The following is a 19701-nucleotide window of genomic DNA, read 5'->3' on the forward strand; positions in this document are numbered from 1 at the left end:
TAGTTTAATTAGTTAAGGTGTGTTTGTTGATCCGACCACTTCACCCTTTCACTGTTAGGAATTCTAATGGTAGTTTAATTAGTTAAGGTGTGTTTGTTGATCCGACCACTTCACCCTTTCACTGTTAGGAATTCTAATGGTAGTTTAATTAGTTAAGGTGTGTTTGTTGATCCGACCACTTCACCCTTTCACTGTTAGGTATTCTAATGGTAGTTTAATTAGTTAAGGTGTGTTTGTTGATCCGACCACTTCACCCCTTTCACTGTTAGGCATTCTAATGGTAGTTTAATTAGTTAAGGTGTGTTTGTTGATCCGACCACTTCACCCTTTCACTGTTAGGAATTCTAATGGTAGTTTAATTAGTTAAGGTGTGTTTGTTGATCCGACCACTTCACCCTTTCACTGTTAGGTATTCTAATGGTAGTTTAATTAGTTAAGGTGTGTTTGTTGATCCGACCACTTCACCCTTTCACTGTTAGGAATTCTAATGGTAGTTTAATTAGTTAAGGTGTGTTTGTTGATCCGACCACTTCACCCTTTCACTGTTAGGTATTCTAATGGTAGTTTAATTAGTTAAGGTGTGTTTGTTGATCCGACCACTTCACCCTTTCACTGTTAGGAATTCTAATGGTAGTTTAATTGTAATGTGTTTGTTTTACCCTTTCACTGTTAGGGATTCTAATGGTAGTTTAATTAGTGTTGATCCGACCACTTCACCCTTTCACTGTTAGGTATTCTAATGGTAGTGTTAAGGTGTGTTTGTTGATCCGACCACTTCACCCTTTCACTGTTAGGAATTCTAATGGTAGTTTAATTAGTTAAGGTGTGTTTGTTGATCCGACCACTTCACCCTTTCACTGTTAGGAATTCTAATGGTAGTTTAATTAGTTAAGGTGTGTTTGTTGATCCGACCACTTCACCCTTTCACTGTTAGGAATTCTAATGGTAGTTTAATTAGTTAAGGTGTGTTTGTTGATCCGACCACTTCACCCTTTCACTGTTAGGTATTCTAATGGTAGTTTAATTAGTTAAGGTGTGTTTGTTGATCCGACCACTTCACCCTTTCACTGTTAGGAATTCTAATGGTAGTTTAATTAGTTAAGGTGTGTTTGTTGATCCGACCACTTCACCCTTTCACTGTTAGGTATTCTAATGGTAGTTTAATTAGTTAAGGTGTGTTTGTTGATCCGACCACTTCACCCCTTTCACTGTTAGGTATTCTAATGGTAGTTTAATGGTAGTTTAATTAGTTAAGGTGTGTTTGTTGATCCGACCACTTCACCCTTTCACTGTTAGGTATTCTAATGGTAGTTTAATTAGTTAAGGTGTGTTTGTTGATCCGACCACTTCACCCCCTTTCACCGTTAGGTATTCTAATGGTAGTTTAATTAGTTAAGGTGTGTTTGTTGATCCGACCACTTCACCCCTTTCACTGTTAGGAATTCTAATGGTAGTTTAATTAGTTAAGGTGTGTTTGTTGATCCGACCACTTCACCCTTTCACTGTTAGGAATTCTAATGGTAGTTTAATTAGTTAAGGTGTGTTTGTTGATCCGACCACTTCACCCCTTTCACTGTTAGGTATTCTAATGGTAGTTTAATTAGTTAAGGTGTGTTTGTTGATCCGACCACTTCACCCTTTCACTGTTAGGAATTCTAATGGTAGTTTAATTAGTTAAGGTGTGTTTGTTGATCCGACCACTTCACCCTTTCACTGTTAGGAATTCTAATGGTAGTTTAATTAGTTAAGGTGTGTTTGTTGATCCGACCACTTCACCCTTTCACTGTTAGGTATTCTAATGGTAGTTTAATTAGTTAAGGTGTGTTTGTTGATCCGACCACTTCACCCTTTCACTGTTAGGTATTCTAATGGTAGTTTAATTAGTTAAGGTGTGTTTGTTGATCCGACCACTTCACCCTTTCACTGTTAGGTATTCTAATGGTAGTTTAATTAGTTAAGGTGTGTTTGTTGATCCGACCACTTCACCCTTTCACTGTTAGGAATTCTAATGGTAGTTTAATTAGTTAAGGTGTGTTTGTTGATCCGACCACTTCACCCTTTTCACTGTTAGGTATTCTAATGGTAGTTTAATTAGTTAAGGTGTGTTTGTTGATCCGACCACTTCACCCTTTCACTGTTAGGAATTCTAATGGTAGTTTAATTAGTTAAGGTGTGTTTGTTGATCCGACCACTTCACCCTTTCACTGTTAGGAATTCTAATGGTAGTTTAATTAGTTAAGGTGTGTTTGTTGATCCGACCACTTCACCCTTTCACTGTTAGGTATTCTAATGGTAGTTTAATTAGTTAAGGGTGTGTTTGTTGATCCGACCACTTCACCCTTTCACTGTTAGGAATTCTAATGGTAGTTTAATTAGTTAAGGTGTGTTTGTTGATCCGACCACTTCACCCTTTCACTGTTAGGTATTCTAATGGTAGTTTAATTAGTTAAGGTGTGTTTGTTGATCCGACCACTTCACCCTTTCACTGTTAGGAATTCTAATGGTAGTTTAATTAGTTAAGGTGTGTTTGTTGATCCGACCACTTCACCCTTTTACTGTTAGGAATTCTAATGGTAGTTTAATTAGTTAAGGTGTGTTTGTTGATCCGACCACTTCACCCTTACACTGTTAGGTATTCTAATGGTAGTTTAATTAGTTAAAGGTGTGTTTGTTGATCCGACCACTTCACCCTTTCACTGTTAGGTATTCTAATGGTAGTTTAATTAGTTAAGGTGTGTTTGTTGATCCGACCACTTCACCCTTTCACTGTTAGGTATTCTAATGGTAGTTTAATTAGTTAAGGTGTGTTTGTTGATCCGACCACTTCACCCCTTTCACTGTTAGGTATTCTAATGGTAGTTTAATTAGTTAAGGTGTGTTTGTTGATCCGACCACTTCACCCTTTCACTGTTAGGCATTCTAATGGTAGTTTAATTAGTTAAGGTGTGTTTGTTGATCCGACCACTTCACCCTTTCACTGTTAGGCATTCTAATGGTAGTTTAATTAGTTAAGGTGTGTTTGTTGATCCGACCACTTCACCCTTTCACTGTTAGGTATTCTAATGGTAGTTTAATTAGTTAAGGTGTGTTTGTTGATCCGACCACTTCACCCTTTCACTGTTAGACCACTTCACCCTTTCACTGTTAATTCTAATGGTAGTTTAATTAGTTAAGGTGTGTTTGTTGATCCGACCACTTCACCCTTTCACTGTTAGGTATTCTAATGGTAGTTTAATTAGTTAAGGTGTGTTTGTTGATCCGACCACTTCACCCTTTCACTGTTAGGTATTCTAATGGTAGTTTAATTAGTTAAGGTGTGTTTGTTGATCCGACCACTTCACCCTTTCACTGTTAGGTATTCTAATGGTAGTTTAATTAGTTAAGGTGTGTTTGTTGATCCGACCACTTCACCCTTTCACTGTTAGGTATTCTAATGGTAGTTTAATTAGTTAAGGTGTGTTTGTTGATCCGACCACTTCACCCTTTCACTGTTAGGCATTCTAATGGTAGTTTAATTAGTTAAGGTGTGTTTGTTGATCCGACCACTTCACCCTTTCACTGTTAGGCATTCTAATGGTAGTTTAATTAGTTAAGGTGTGTTTGTTGATCCGACCACTTCACCCTTTCACTGTTAGGTATTCTAATGGTAGTTTAATTAGTTAAGGTGTGTTTGTTGATCCGACCACTTCACCCTTTCACTGTTAGGAATTCTAATGGTAGTTTAATTAGTTAAGGTGTGTTTGTTGATCCGACCACTTCACCCTCTTTCACTGTTAGGAATTCTAATGGTAGTTTAATTAGTTAAGGTGTGTTTGTTGATCCGACCACTTCACCCTTTCACTGTTAGGTATTCTAATGGTAGTTTAATTAGTTAAGGTGTGTTTGTTGATCCGACCACTTCACCCTTTCACTGTTAGAATTCTAATGGTAGTTTAATTAGTTAAGGTGTGTTTGTTGATCCGACCACTTCACCCTTTCACTGTTAGGTATTCTAATGGTAGTTTAATTAGTTAAGGTGTGTTTGTTGATCCGACCACTTCACCCTTTCACTGTTAGGAATTCTAATGGTAGTTTAATTAGTTAAGGTGTGTTTGTTGATCCGACCACTTCACCCTTTCACTGTTAGGTATTCTAATGGTAGTTTAATTAGTTAAGGTGTGTTTGTTGATCCGACCACTTCACCCTTTCACTGTTAGGAATTCTAATGGTAGTTTAATTAGTTAAGGTGTGTTTGTTGATCCGACCACTTCACCCTTTCACTGTTAGGTATTCTAATGGTAGTTTAATTAGTTAAGGTGTGTTTGTTGATCCGACCACTTCACCCTTTCACTGTTAGGTATTCTAATGGTAGTTTAATTAGTTAAGGTGTGTTTGTTGATCCGACCACTTCACCCTTTCACTGTTAGGCATTCTAATGGTAGTTTAATTAGTTAAGGTGTGTTTGTTGATCCGACCACTTCACCCTTTCACTGTTAGGAATTCTAATGGTAGTTTAATTAGTTAAGGTGTGTTTGTTGATCCGACCACTTCACCCTTTCACTGTTAGGCATTCTAATGGTAGTTTAATTAGTTAAGGTGTGTTTGTTGATCCGACCACTTCACCCTTTCACTGTTAGGTATTCTAATGGTAGTTTAATTAGTTAAGGTGTGTTTGTTGATCCGACCACTTCACCCTTTCACTGTTAGGTATTCTAATGGTAGTTTAATTAGTTAAGGTGTGTTTGTTGATCCGACCACTTCACCCTTTCACTGTTAGGTATTCTAATGGTAGTTTAATTAGTTAAGGTGTGTTTGTTGATCCGACCACTTCACCCTTTCACTGTTAGGAATTCTAATGGTAGTTTAATTAGTTAAGGTGTGTTTGTTGATCCGACCACTTCACCCTTTCACTGTTAGGTATTCTAATGGTAGTTTAATTAGTTAAGGTGTGTTTGTTGATCCGACCACTTCACCCTTTCACTGTTAGAATTCTAATGGTAGTTTAATTAGTTAAGGTGTGTTTGTTGATCCGACCACTTCACCCTTTCACTGTTAGGTATTCTAATGGTAGTTTAATTAGTTAAGGTGTGTTTGTTGATCCGACCACTTCACCCTTTCACTGTTAGGAATTCTAATGGTAGTTTAATTAGTTAAGGTGTGTTTGTTGATCCGACCACTTCACCCTTTCACTGTTAGGAATTCTAATGGTAGTTTAATTAGTTAAGGTGTGTTTGTTGATCCGACCACTTCACCCTTTCACTGTTAGGAATTCTAATGGTAGTTTAATTAGTTAAGGTGTGTTTGTTGATCCGACCACTTCACCCTTTCACTGTTAGGTATTCTAATGGTAGTTTAATTAGTTAAGGTGTGTTTGTTGATCCGACCACTTCACCCTTTCACTGTTAGGAATTCTAATGGTAGTTTAATTAGTTAAGGTGTGTTTGTTGATCCGACCACTTCACCCTTTCACTGTTAGGTATTCTAATGGTAGTTTAATTAGTTAAGGTGTGTTTGTTGATCCGACCACTTCACCCTTTCACTGTTAGGTATTCTAATGGTAGTTTAATTAGTTAAGGTGTGTTTGTTGATCCGACCACTTCACCCTTTCACTGTTAGGAATTCTAATGGTAGTTTAATTAGTTAAGGTGTGTTTGTTGATCCGACCACTTCACCCTTTCACTGTTAGGTATTCTAATGGTAGTTTAATTAGTTAAGGTGTGTTTGTTGATCCGACCACTTCACCCTTTCACTGTTAGGTATTCTAATGGTAGTTTAATTAGTTAAGGTGTGTTTGTTGATCCGACCACTTCACCCTTTCACTGTTAGGTATTCTAATGGTAGTTTAATTAGTTAAGGTGTGTTTGTTGATCCGACCACTTCACCCTTTCACTGTTAGGTATTCTAATGGTAGTTTAATTAGTTAAGGTGTGTTTGTTGATCCGACCACTTCACCCTTTCACTGTTAGGAATTCTAATGGTAGTTTAATTAGTTAAGGTGTGTTTGTTGATCCGACCACTTCACCCTTTCACTGTTAGGTATTCTAATGGTAGTTTAATTAGTTAAGGTGTGTTTGTTGATCCGACCACTTCACCCTTTCACTGTTAGGTATTCTAATGGTAGTTTAATTAGTTAAGGTGTGTTTGTTGATCCGACCACTTCACCCTTTCACTGTTAGGCATTCTAATGGTAGTTTAATTAGTTAAGGTGTGTTTGTTGATCCGACCACTTCACCCTTTCACTGTTAGGTATTCTAATGGTAGTTTAATTAGTTAAGGTGTGTTTGTTGATCCGACCACTTCACCCTTTCACTGTTAGGAATTCTAATGGTAGTTTAATTAGTTAAGGTGTGTTTGTTGATCCGACCACTTCACCTTTTTACTGTTAGGAATTCTAATGGTAGTTTAATTAGTTAAGGTGTGTTTGTTGATCCGACCACTTCACCCTTTCACTGTTAGGAATTCTAATGGTAGTTTAATTAGTTAAGGTGTGTTTGTTGATCCGACCACTTCACCCTTTCACTGTTAGGAATTCTAATGGTAGTTTAATTAGTTAAGGTGTGTTTGTTGATCCGACCACTTCACCCTTTCACTGTTAGGTATTCTAATGGTAGTTTAATTAGTTAAGGTGTGTTTGTTGATCCGACCACTTCACCCTTTCACTGTTAGGTATTCTAATGGTAGTTTAATTAGTTAAGGTGTGTTTGTTGATCCGACCACTTCACCCTTTCACTGTTAGGAATTCTAATGGTAGTTTAATTAGTTAAGGTGTGTTTGTTGATCCGACCACTTCACCCTTTCACTGTTAGGAATTCTAATGGTAGTTTAATTAGTTAAGGTGTGTTTGTTGATCCGACCACTTCACCCTTTCACTGTTAGGTATTCTAATGGTAGTTTAATTAGTTAAGGTGTGTTTGTTGATCCGACCACTTCACCCTTTCACTGTTAGGTATTCTAATGGTAGTTTAATTAGTTAAGGTGTGTTTGTTGATCCGACCACTTCACCCTTTCACTGTTAGGCATTCTAATGGTAGTTTAATTAGTTAAGGTGTGTTTGTTGATCCGACCACTTCACCCTTTCACATTCTAATGGTAGTTTAATTAGTTAAGGTGTGTTTGTTGATCCGACCACTTCACCCTTTCACTGTTAGAATTCTAATGGTAGTTTAATTAGTTAAGGTGTGTTTGTTGATCCGACCACTTCACCCTTTCACTGTTAGGTATTCTAATGGTAGTTTAATTAGTTAAGGTGTGTTTGTTGATCCGACCACTTCACCCTTTCACTGTTAGGTATTCTAATGGTAGTTTAATTAGTTAAGGTGTGTTTGTTGATCCGACCACTTCACCCTTTCACTGTTAGGTATTCTAATGGTAGTTTAATTAGTTAAGGTGTGTTTGTTGATCCGACCACTTCACCCTTTCACTGTTAGGAATTCTAATGGTAGTTTAATTAGTTAAGGTGTGTTTGTTGATCCGACCACTTCACCTTTCACTGTTAGGCATTCTAATGGTAGTTTAATTAGTTAAGGTGTGTTTGTTGATCCGACCACTTCACCCTTTCACTGTTAGGCATTCTAATGGTAGTTTAATTAGTTAAGGTGTGTTTGTTGATCCGACCACTTCACCCTTTCACTGTTAGGTATTCTAATGGTAGTTTAATTAGTTAAGGTGTGTTTGTTGATCCGACCACTTCACCCTTTCACTGTTAGGAATTCTAATGGTAGTTTAATTAGTTAAGGTGTGTTTGTTGATCCGACCACTTCACCCTTTCACTGTTAGGTATTCTAATGGTAGTTTAATTAGTTAAGGTGTGTTTGTTGATCCGACCACTTCACCCTTTCACTGTTAGGTATTCTAATGGTAGTTTAATTAGTTAAGGTGTGTTTGTTGATCCGACCACTTCACCCTTTCACTGTTAGGCATTCTAATGGTAGTTTAATTAGTTAAGGTGTGTTTGTTGATCCGACCACTTCACCCTTTCACTGTTAGGCATTCTAATGGTAGTTTAATTAGTTAAGGTGTGTTTGTTGATCCGACCACTTCACCCTTTCACTGTTAGGTATTCTAATGGTAGTTTAATTAGTTAAGGTGTGTTTGTTGATCCGACCACTTCACCCTTTCACTGTTAGGAATTCTAATGGTAGTTTAATTAGTTAAGGTGTGTTTGTTGATCCGACCACTTCACCCTTTCACTGTTAGGTATTCTAATGGTAGTTTAATTAGTTAAGGTGTGTTTGTTGATCCGACCACTTCACCCTTTCACTGTTAGGCATTCTAATGGTAGTTTAATTAGTTAAGGTGTGTTTGTTGATCCGACCACTTCACCCTTTCACTGTTAGGAATTCTAATGGTAGTTTAATTAGTTAAGGTGTGTTTGTTGATCCGACCACTTCACCCTTTCACTGTTAGAATTCTAATGGTAGTTTAATTAGTTAAGGTGTGTTTGTTGATCCGACCACTTCACCCTTTCACTGTTAGGTATTCTAATGGTAGTTTAATTAGTTAAGGTGTGTTTGTTGATCCGACCACTTCACCCTTTCACTGTTAGGCATTCTAATGGTAGTTTAATTAGTTAAGGTGTGTTTGTTGATCCGACCACTTCACCCTTTCACTGTTAGGAATTGTAATGGTAGTTTAGTTAGTTAAGGTGTGTTTGTTGATCCGACCACTTCACCCTTTCACTGTTAGGTATTCTAATGGTAGTTTAATTAGTTAAGGTGTGTTTGTTGATCCGACCACTTCACCCTTTCACTGTTAGGAATTCTAATGGTAGTTTAATTAGTTAAGGTGTGTTTGTTGATCCGACCACTTCACCCTTTCACTGTTAGCTATTCTAATGGTAGTTTAATTAGTTAAGGTGTGTTTGTTGATCCGACCACTTCACCCTTTCACTGTTATGAATTCTAATGGTAGTTTAATTAGTTAAGGTGTGTTTGTTGATCCGACCACTTCACCCTTTCACTGTTAGGTATTCTAATGGTAGTTTAGTTAGTTAAGGTGTGTTTGTTGATCCGACCACTTCACCCTTTCACTGTTATGAATTCTAATGGTAGTTTAGTTAGTTAAGGTGTGTTTGTTGATCCGACCACTTCACCCTTTCACTGTTAGGTATTCTAATGGTAGTTTAATTAGTTAAGGTGTGTTTGTTGATCCGACCACTTCACCCTTTCACTGTTAGGAATTCTAATGGTAGTTTAATTAGTTAAGGTGTGTTTGTTGATCCGACCACTTCACCCTTTCACTGTTAGCTATTCTAATGGTAGTTTAATTAGTTAAGGTGTGTTTGTTGATCCGACCACTTCACCCTTTCACTGTTAGCTATTCTAATGGTAGTTTAATTAGTTAAGGTGTGTTTGTTGATCCGACCACTTCACCCTTTCACTGTTAGGCATTCTAATGGTAGTTTAATTAGTTAAGGTGTGTTTGTTGATCCGACCACTTCACCCTTTCACTGTTAGGAATTCTAATGGTAGTTTAATTAGTTAAGGTGTGTTTGTTGATCCGACCACTTCACCCTTTCACTGTTAGGTATTCTAATGGTAGTTTAATTAGTTAAGGTGTGTTTGTTGATCCGACCACTTCACCCTTTCACTGTTAGGAATTCTAATGGTAGTTTAATTAGTTAAGGTGTGTTTGTTGATCCGACCACTTCACCCTTTTACTGTTAGGCATTCTAATGGTAGTTTAATTAGTTAAGGTGTGTTTGTTGATCCGACCACTTCACCCTTTCACTGTTAGGTATTCTAATGGTAGTTTAATTAGTTAAGGTGTGTTTGTTGATCCGACCACTTCACCCTTTCACTGTTAGGAATTCTAATGGTAGTTTAATTAGTTAAGGTGTGTTTGTTGATCCGACCACTTCACCCTTTCACTGTTAGGTATTCTAATGGTAGTTTAATTAGTTAAGGTGTGTTTGTTGATCCGACCACTTCACCCTTTCACTGTTAGGTATTCTAATGGTAGTTTAATTAGTTAAGGTGTGTTTGTTGATCCGACCACTTCACCCTTTCACTGTTAGGCATTCTAATGGTAGTTTAATTAGTTAAGGTGTGTTTGTTGATCCGACCACTTCACCCTTTCACTGTTAGGAATTCTAATGGTAGTTTAATTAGTTAAGGTGTGTTTGTTGATCCGACCACTTCACCCTTTCACTGTTAGGAATTCTAATGGTAGTTTAATTAGTTAAGGTGTGTTTGTTGATCCGACCACTTCACCCTTTCACTGTTAGGTATTCTAATGGTAGTTTAATTAGTTAAGGTGTGTTTGTTGATCCGACCACTTCACCCTTTCACTGTTAGGCATTCTAATGGTAGTTTAATTAGTTAAGGTGTGTTTGTTGATCCAACCACTTCACCCTTTCACTGTTAGGAATTGTAATGGTAGTTTAGTTAGTTAAGGTGTGTTTGTTGATCCGACCACTTCACCCTTACACTGTTAGGTATTCTAATGGTAGTTTAATTAGTTAAGGTGTGTTTGTTGTACCGACCACTTCACCCTTTCACTGTTAGGAATTCTAATGGTCGTTTACTTAGTTAAGGTGTGTTTGTTTATCCGACCACTTCACCCTTTCACTGTTAGCTATTCTAATGGTAGTTTAATTAGTTAAGGTGTGTTTGTTGATCCGACCACTTCACCCTTTCACTGTTATGAATTCTAATGGTAGTTTAATTAGTTAAGGTGTGTTTGTTGATCCGACCACTTCACCCTTTCACTGTTAAGTATTCTAATGGTAGTTTAGTTAGTTAAGGTGTGTTTGTTGATCCGACCACTTCACCCTTTCACTGTTAGGAATTCTAATGGTAGTTTAATTAGTTAAGGTGTGTTTGTTGATCCGACCACTTCACCCTTTCACTGTTAAGTATTCTAATGGTAGTTTAGTTAGTTAAGGTGTGTTTGTTGATCCGACCACTTCACCCTTTCACTGTTAGGTATTTTAATGGTAGTTTAATTAGTTAAGGTGTGTTTGTTGATCCGACCACTTCACCCTTTCACTGTTAGACATTCTAATGGTAGTTTAATTAGTTAAGGTGTGTTTGTTGATCCGACCACTTCACCCTTTCACTGTTAGGAATTCTAATGGTAGTTTAATTAGTTAAGGTGTGTTTGTTGATCCGACCACTTCACCCTTTTACTGTTAGGCATTCTAATGGTAGTTTAATTAGTTAAGGTGTGTTTGTTGATCCGACCACTTCACCCTTTCACTGTTAGGTATTCTAATGGTAGTTTAATTAGTTAAGGTGTGTTTGTTGATCCGACCACTTCACCCTTTCACTGTTAGGTATTCTAATGGTAGTTTAATTAGTTAAGGTGTGTTTGTTGATCCGACCACTTCACCCTTTCACTGTTAGTTATTCTAATGGTAGTTTAATTAGTTAAGGTGTGTTTGTTGATCCGACCACTTCACCCTTTCACTGTTAGGAATTCTAATGGTAGTTTAATTAGTTAAGGTGTGTTTGTTGATCCGACCACTTCACCCTTTCACTGTTAGGTATTCTAATGGTAGTTTAATTAGTTAAGGTGTGTTTGTTGATCCGACCACTTCACCCTTTCACTGTTAGGTATTCTAATGGTAGTTTAGTTATTTAAGGTGTGTTTGTTGATCCGACCACTTCACCCTTTCACTGTTAGGCATTCTAATGGTAGTTTAATTAGTTAAGGTGTGTTTGTTTATCCGACTACTTCACCCTTTCACTGTTAGGCATTCTAATGGTAGTTTAATTAGTTAAGGTGTGTTTGTTGATCCGACCACTTCACCCTTTCACTGTTAGGCATTCTAATGGTAGTTTAATTAGTTAAGGTGTGTTTGTTGATCCGACCACTTCACCCTTTCACTGTTAGGAATTCTAATGGTAGTTTAATTTGTTGAGGTGTGTTTGTTGATCCGACCACTTCACCCTTTTACTGTTAGGAATTCTAATGGTAGTTTAATTAGTTAAGGTGTGTTTGTTGATCCGACCACTTCACCCTTTCACTGTTAGGAATTCTAATGGTAGTTTAGTTAGTTAAGGTGTGTTTGTTGATCCGACCACTTCACCCTTACACTGTTAGGTATTCTAATGGTAGTTTAATTAGTTAAGGTGTGTTTGTTGTCCGACCACTTCACCCTTTTACTGTTAGGAATTCTAATGGTAGTTTATTTAGTTAAGGTGTGTTTGTTTATCCGACCACTTCACCCTTTCACTGTTAGCTATTCTAATGGTAGTTTAATTAGTTAAGGTGTGTTTGTTGATCCGACCACTTCACCCTTTCACTGTTAGGAATTCTAATGGTAGTTTTATTAGTTAAGGTGTGTTTGTTGATCCGACCACTTCACCCTTTCACTGTTAGGCATTCTAATGGTAGTTTAATTAGTTAAGGTGTGTTTGTTGATCCGACCACTTCACCCTTTCACTGTTAGGCATTCTAATGGTAGTTTAATTAGTTAAGGTGTGTTTGTTGATCCGACCACTTCACCCTTTCACTGTTAGGTATTCTAATGGTAGTTTAATTAGTTAAGGTGTGTTTGTTGATCCGACCACTTCACCCTTTCACCGTTAGGAATTCTAATGGTAGTTTAATTAGTTAAGGTGTGTTTGTTGATCCGACCACTTCACCCTTTCACTGTTAGAATTCTAATGGTAGTTTAATTAGTTAAGGTGTGTTTGTTGATCCGACCACTTCACCCTTTCACTGTTAGGAATTCTAATGGTAGTTTAATTAGTTAAGGTGTGTTTGTTGATCCGACCACTTCACCCTTTCACTGTTAGGAATTCTAATGGTAGTTTAATTAGTTAAGGTGTGTTTGTTGATCCGACCACTTCACCCTTTCACTGTTAGGAATTCTAATGGTAGTTTAGTTAGTTAAGGTGTGTTTGTTGATCCGACCACTTCACCCTTTCACTGTTAGGTATTCTAATGGTAGTTTAATTAGTTAAGGTGTGTTTGTTGATCCGACCACTTCACCCTTTCACTGTTAGGAATTCTAATGGTAGTTTAATTAGTTAAGGTGTGTTTGTTGATCCGACCACTTCACCCTTTCACTGTTAAGTATTCTAATGGTAGTTTAATTAGTTAAGGTGTGTTTGTTGATCCGACCACTTCACCCTTTCACTGTTAGGAATTGTAATGGTAGTTTAATTAGTTAAGGTGTGTTTGTTGATCCGACCACTTCACCCTTTCACTGTTAAGTATTCTAATGGTAGTTTAGTTAGTTAAGGTGTGTTTGTTGATCCGACCACTTCACCCTTTCACTGTTAGGTATTCTAATGGTAGTTTAATTAGTTAAGGTGTGTTTGTTGATCCGACCACTTCACCCTTTCACTGTTAGACATTCTAATGGTAGTTTAATTAGTTAAGGTGTGTTTGTTGATCCGACCACTTCACCCTTTTACTGTTAGGCATTCTAATGGTAGTTTAATTAGTTAAGGTGTGTTTGTTGATCCGACCACTTCACCCTTTCACTGTTAGGTATTCTAATGGTAGTTTAATTAGTTAAGGTGTGTTTGTTGATCCGACCACTTCACCCTTTCACTGTTAGGTATTCTAATGGTAGTTTAATTAGTTAAGGTGTGTTTGTTGATCCGACCACTTCACCCTTTCACTGTTAGGTATTCTAATGGTAGTTTAATTAGTTAAGGTGTGTTTGTTGTTCCGACCACTTCACCCTTTCACTGTTAGGAATTCTAATGGTAGTTTCATTAGTTAAGGTGTGTTTGTTGATCCGACCACTTCACCCTTTCACTGTTAGGTATTCTAATGGTAGTTTAATTAGTTAAGGTGTGTTTGTTGATCCGACCACTTCACCCTTTCACTGTTAGGTATTCTAATGGTAGTTTAGTTATTTAAGGTGTGTTTGTTGATCCGACCACTTCACCCTTTCACTGTTAGGCATTCTAATGGTAGTTTAATTAGTTAAGGTGTGTTTGTTTATCCGACCACTTCACCCTTTCACTGTTAGGCATTCTAATGGTAGTTTAATTAGTTAAGGTGTGTTTGTTGATCCGACCACTTCACCCTTTCACTGTTAGGCATTCTAATGGTAGTTTAATTAGTTAAGGTGTGTTTGTTGATCCGACCACTTCACCCTTTCACTGTTAGGAATTCTAATGGTAGTTTAATTAGTTAAGGTGTGTTTGTTGATCCGACCACTTCACCCTTTTACTGTTAGGAATTCTAATGGTAGTTTAATTAGTTAAGGTGTGTTTGTTGATCCGACCACTTCACCCTTTCACTGTTAGGAATTGTAATGGTAGTTTAGTTAGTTAAGGTGTGTTTGTTGATCCGACCACTTCACCCTTTCACTGTTAGGTATTCTAATGGTAGTTTAATTAGTTAAGGTGTGTTTGTTGTACCGACCACTTCACCCTTTCACTGTTAGGAATTCTAATGGTAGTTTAATTAGTTAAGGTGTGTTTGTTTATCCGACCACTTCACCCTTTCACTGTTAGCTATTCTAATGGTAGTTTAATTAGTTAAGGTGTGTTTGTTGATCCGACCACTTCACCCTTTCACTGTTAGGTATTCTAATGGTAGTTTAATTAGTTAAGGTGTGTTTGTTGATCCGACCACTTCACCCTTTCACTGTTAGGAATTCTAATGGTAGTTTAATTAGTTAAGGTGTGTTTGTTGATCCGACCACTTCACCCTTTCACTGTTAGGTATTCTAATCGTAGTTTAATTAGTTAAGGTGTGTTTGTTGATCCGACCACTTCACCCTTTCACTGTTAGGTATTCTAATGGTAGTTTAGTTATTTAAGGTGTGTTTGTTGATCCGACCACTTCACCCTTTCACTGTTAGGCATTCTAATGGTAGTTTAATTAGTTAAGGTGTGTTTGTTTATCCGACCACTTCACCCTTTCACTGTTAGGCATTCTAATGGTAGTTTAATTAGTTAAGGTGTGTTTGTTGATCCGACCACTTCACCCTTTCACTGTTAGGAATTCTAATGGTAGTTTAATTAGTTAAGGTGTGTTTGTTGATCCGACCACTTCACCCTTTTACTGTTAGGAATTCTAATGGTAGTTTAATTGGTTAAGGTGTGTTTGTTGATCCGACCACTTCACCCTTTCACTGTTAGGCATTCTAATGGTAGTTTAATTAGTTAAGGTGTGTTTGTTGATCCGACCACTTCACCCTTTCACTGTTAGGTATTCTAATGGTAGTTTAATTAGTTAAGGTGTGTTTGTTGATCCGACCACTTCACCCTTTCACTGTTATGAATTCTAATGGTAGTTTAATTAGTTAAGGTGTGTTTGTTGATCCGACCACTTCACCCTTTCACTGTTAGGTATTCTAATGGTAGTTTAGTTTGTTAAGGTGTGTTTGTTGATCCGACCACTTCACCCTTTCACTGTTAGGAATTCTAATGGTAGTTTAGTTAGTTAAGGTGTGTTTGTTGATCCGACCACTTCACCCTTTTAGTGTTAGGCATTCTAATGGTAGTTTAATTAGTTAAGGTGTGTTTGTTGATCCGACCACTTCACCCTTTCACTGTTAGGCATTTTAATGGTAGTTTAATTAGTTAAGGTGTGTTTGTTGATCCGACCACTTCACCCTTTCACTGTTAGGTATTCTAATGGTAGTTTAATTAGTTAAGGTGTGTTTGTTGATCCGACCACTTCACCCTTTCACTGTTAGGAATTCTAATGGTAGTTTAATTAGTTAAGGTGTGTTTGTTGATCCGACCACTTCACCCTTTCACTGTTAGGTATTCTAATCGTAGTTTAATTAGTTAAGGTGTGTTTGTTGATCCGACCACTTCACCCTTTCACTGTTAGGTATTCTAATGGTAGTTTAATTAGTTAAGGTGTGTTTGTTTATCCGATTACTTCACCCTTTCACTGTTAGGCATTCTAATGGTAGTTTAATTACTTAAGGTGTGTTTGTTGATCCGACCACTTCACCCTTTCACTGTTAGGAATTCTAATGGTCGTTTACTTAGTTAAGGTGTGTTTGTTTATCCGACCACTTCACCCTTTCACTGTTAGCTATTCTAATGGTAGTTTAATTAGTTAAGGTGTGTTTGTTGATCCGACCACTTCACCCTTTCACTGTTAGGTATTCTAATTGTAGTTTAATCAGTTAAGATGTGTTTGTTGATCCGACCACTTCACCCTCTCACTGTTAGGTATTCTAATGGTAGTTTCACTGTGTTTGTTGATCCGACCACTTCATTCACTGTTAGGCATTCTAATGGTAGTTTAATTAGTTAAGGTGTGTTTGTTGATCCGACCACTTCACCCTTTCACTGTTAGGTATTCTAATGGTAGTTTAATTAGTTAAGGTGTGTTTGTTGATCCGACCACTTCACCCTTTCACCGTTAGGTATTCTAATGGTAGTTTAATTAGTTAAGGTGTGTTTGTTGATCCGACCACTTCACCCTTTCACCGTTAGGAATTCTAATGGTAGTTTAATTAGTTAAGGTGTGTTTGTTGATCCGACCACTTCACCCTTTCACTGTTAGGCATTCTAATGGTAGTTTAATCAGTTAAGGTGTGTTTGTTGATCCGACCACTTCACCCTTTCACCGTTAGGAATTCTAATGGTAGTTTAATTAGTTAAGGTGTGTTTGTTGATCCGACCACTTCACCCTTTCACCGTTAGGAATTCTAATGGTAGTTTAATTAGTTAAGGTGTGTTTGTTGATCCGACCACTTCACCCTTTCACTGTTAGGCATTCTAATGGTAGTTTAATTAGTTAAGGTGTGTTTGTTGATCCGACCACTTCATCCTTTTACTGTTAAGTGTTTAAAATATTTGTTTTGTTATTCTGAACTATGTGAACTTTTTCTTGTTTTATAAGTATGTAAGCACATGAACTTTTGTTCTTATTTCATTTTATAAACTAGCATTGAAGTAAAAAATGCCAATTTCAATTTTTTGTTGAATATTGAAAAGACGCGTTAGTGGAGTTAACTAACATTTTTATAGTAATAAAATAAAACAGCCACAATTTACAATTGTAATTTATTATATTTAAGCATTTTGTACGAATTAGTTAAAAACATTCTTTAAAAACAGATTTAATTGTGATTTTAATAATTTTAGTCAGCATATAATAGAGTTTATTTGCTAAGACGTTTAGAGAGGCTACTGCTATTGGGCTGAATATTATGATATTGAAACAACTGATATAAAAAAAGAGGCTTATTACTGATTTTTTTTAATTAAATATTATTCGCGAAGTTTTATTTCATTTGTGTAATTTTTCAGAGTTAATATTTGCCCTTTCTTAAATAACATGAATTATAAATATGTATTTAGCTACATATGCTGTGTCTTGAAGTGATTCTACGCGTCTTAAAGTGTAATAACTTTAAAATAAGTAAAGATCATCCGATAAAATGCATGTTATATGCATCTCCAGGTCTTATATCACCTTCATATGACCTCTCTTGATGTCCGTGTATTTTTGCAGGCGACTTCGCCATTTGTTAAATAAATTGGCAAGCTCGCGTCCTAGAATTGAACCAAATCTTTACCTCATACGATCCTTGATTTAAGAATAAGTAGCCAGAGGTACAACCCATAAGGTGCGGGGTAAACAGCTCAACTCAATGTAGCAGGATCTGAAGAGCGCGAAATAACACTGTAGGATCGGGGAGGGGATCGTCTTGCTATAAGATGCACATGTCGAGAATTTCATCAGTTTCCATCTGCGGGAAGAAAACGTGTTCCTGCATGTCCAGATGCGTTTTACAAAATTATAATTTAGATAACGTATGCTGCAGTTACACTAGCGAGTCTTTATAGTAAGTCTATATTGTGTTTTAAGATATGGTACAGCGGTATGTCTTCGGACTTACAACTCTATAAACCGAGTTTCGATACCCGTAATGGGCAGAGCACAGATAGTCCATTGTGTAGCTTTGTACTTTCATACAAACAATAAAACAAGATTTTTAAAAACTATTTGTAAGTGCCCCTTAAATCTTGTCAATTGGTTTATTGACACGGTGTTTCAGTGTCTGTTGCTACGTGTTTCATAATGTAGTTCTCTTTTGACACTGATAGATGCCTATTTTACTAGACAGACATTACTGAATCTACTCTGTGTCTTTTTTTATTAGACATCAAGGCCGGATTAAGGATTTTATTGGTCCTAGGCGTTTCAACGTATAGAGACCCCTCGAGACAGATTCTTTATGTGCAATATCTTTATAGTGATAGCTTGAAGTTCCCTAATTAGTGTGAAGTCCTGATTTTCAGCCCGGTAAGCCCATGCTTTAAACTGGGGTTGAATCTGTTCTAGGTGTCTGGTTTACTAGACAGGCATTACTGAATGTGTTATAAGCGTCTGTTTTACTAGACAGGCATTATTAACTAGAAGTGCACGTTTTATAGGAAGACAATACCGAACCTGTTCTCGGTGTCTGACAAACATTATTAAATCTGGTCTATTCTTATGTGTAATCAAGCATCTCGCATCAATCTCTGATTTTGTTTTCTGATTGGTACGTATGTAATTAAACGTAACATTCAATATTCTTTAGAATTTTTTTTACTGGCAATTGTATTCACCCATTATTTATCATAGAGGCATCTTTGACAACAAAAACTTTCTAATCTTACGTTGTCACATGTTTTAGGTATCTGTTACTATAAAAATTTCTTAATCTCATGTTAACTTTTCACATTTATTTAGGTATTTGGACGTGAACAGTATCTCATCTATCCCAGATGGCGTCAACGCTCTGATTGAACTAACACGATTGTCAGTATATCTTCCAGTTTTCTTTTAAAATTTACTCTCAGTATTGTATATAAATCAGCCGATTGTTTTTATTGTTAAATAATACTATGAAATGTTCTTTATTCTAAAAGTATTTTGTTTATCTTATTCCCAATTGATTCGAGAAAAAAATATTTGTTTTTAATAAGCCATCAGATTTAATAGTATTGTGACCAACTCAATCACCTGTGTTTATTATGATATGATACTCCAATGTAGTCAAGACATGTTTGGTATGACACCTTAATGTAGTAGTGACTTATTTAGTATTATACTATAGTGTAGCGATGACGTAATTAGTATGATATTCATTTGTAGTAGTGATGTGTTTTAATATGACTTATGTTGCAATATCGTATTTAGTATGATACTATAATGTAGCAATAACGTGTTTATTATGGTACTGTTGTGTAATAATGTCTTGTTTATTACGTTACCCAAGTGTAATAATGGCGTATTTAGTATGATACTCACGTAGAAATTACGTATTTAGCATATACTCTAATGTAACCAAGACGTGTTTAATAGGATACTCTTATGTAGCAATGGCATATTTAATGTGATGCTTGAATGTAAAAATGACATGTTTAGTATGATAGACTTGCGCAGTAATGACTTGTTTAGTATGATACTCTTATCTAGTAATGGTGTGTTTAGTATGAAACTAATGTATTTTTAACGTGTTTATTTAATAACTAACACAACCCTACGAATTTTGGTCTTAATAACACATTTTCCATACTTCAACAATGCAGATTTCGGAAATAATATTCATTTTATTTGTATCACGTAAGGATTTTTCTATAAATCGGAAAGAAAGAAAGCTCGGGTTAAATTATTATTTATTTTACCACAATAAAAAATGTAACATTTTGTTTGGGTTCTAGAACGATCGATAAGACTCTCACGTTGCGAATGGTTGAGAGAAATCTTAAACCAATGGTTGTCAAAATTTTAAGCATAACAAAATGAAACCTGATTTCACAGAAAATGATTCACTTGTGTAAAAGTATA

At 36.4% G+C, this 19701-nt stretch overlaps 1 protein-coding gene across 1 annotated transcript in view; it reads left to right on the plus strand.

Moving 5' to 3' along the window:
* Positions 1-19701, plus strand: part of LOC143228481 (protein slit-like) — a 103380-nt gene that overhangs the window by 36788 nt on the left and 46891 nt on the right. Inside the window, exon 2 of the mRNA XM_076459734.1 lies at positions 18601-18669. Coding sequence (XP_076315849.1) covers positions 18601-18669 — 69 coding nt within the window. The remainder of the gene's footprint in view (positions 1-18600; positions 18670-19701) is intronic.

This window comes from Tachypleus tridentatus, chromosome 10, assembly GCF_004210375.1.
Source record: "Tachypleus tridentatus isolate NWPU-2018 chromosome 10, ASM421037v1, whole genome shotgun sequence".
Lineage (NCBI taxonomy): Eukaryota > Metazoa > Arthropoda > Merostomata > Xiphosura > Limulidae > Tachypleus > Tachypleus tridentatus.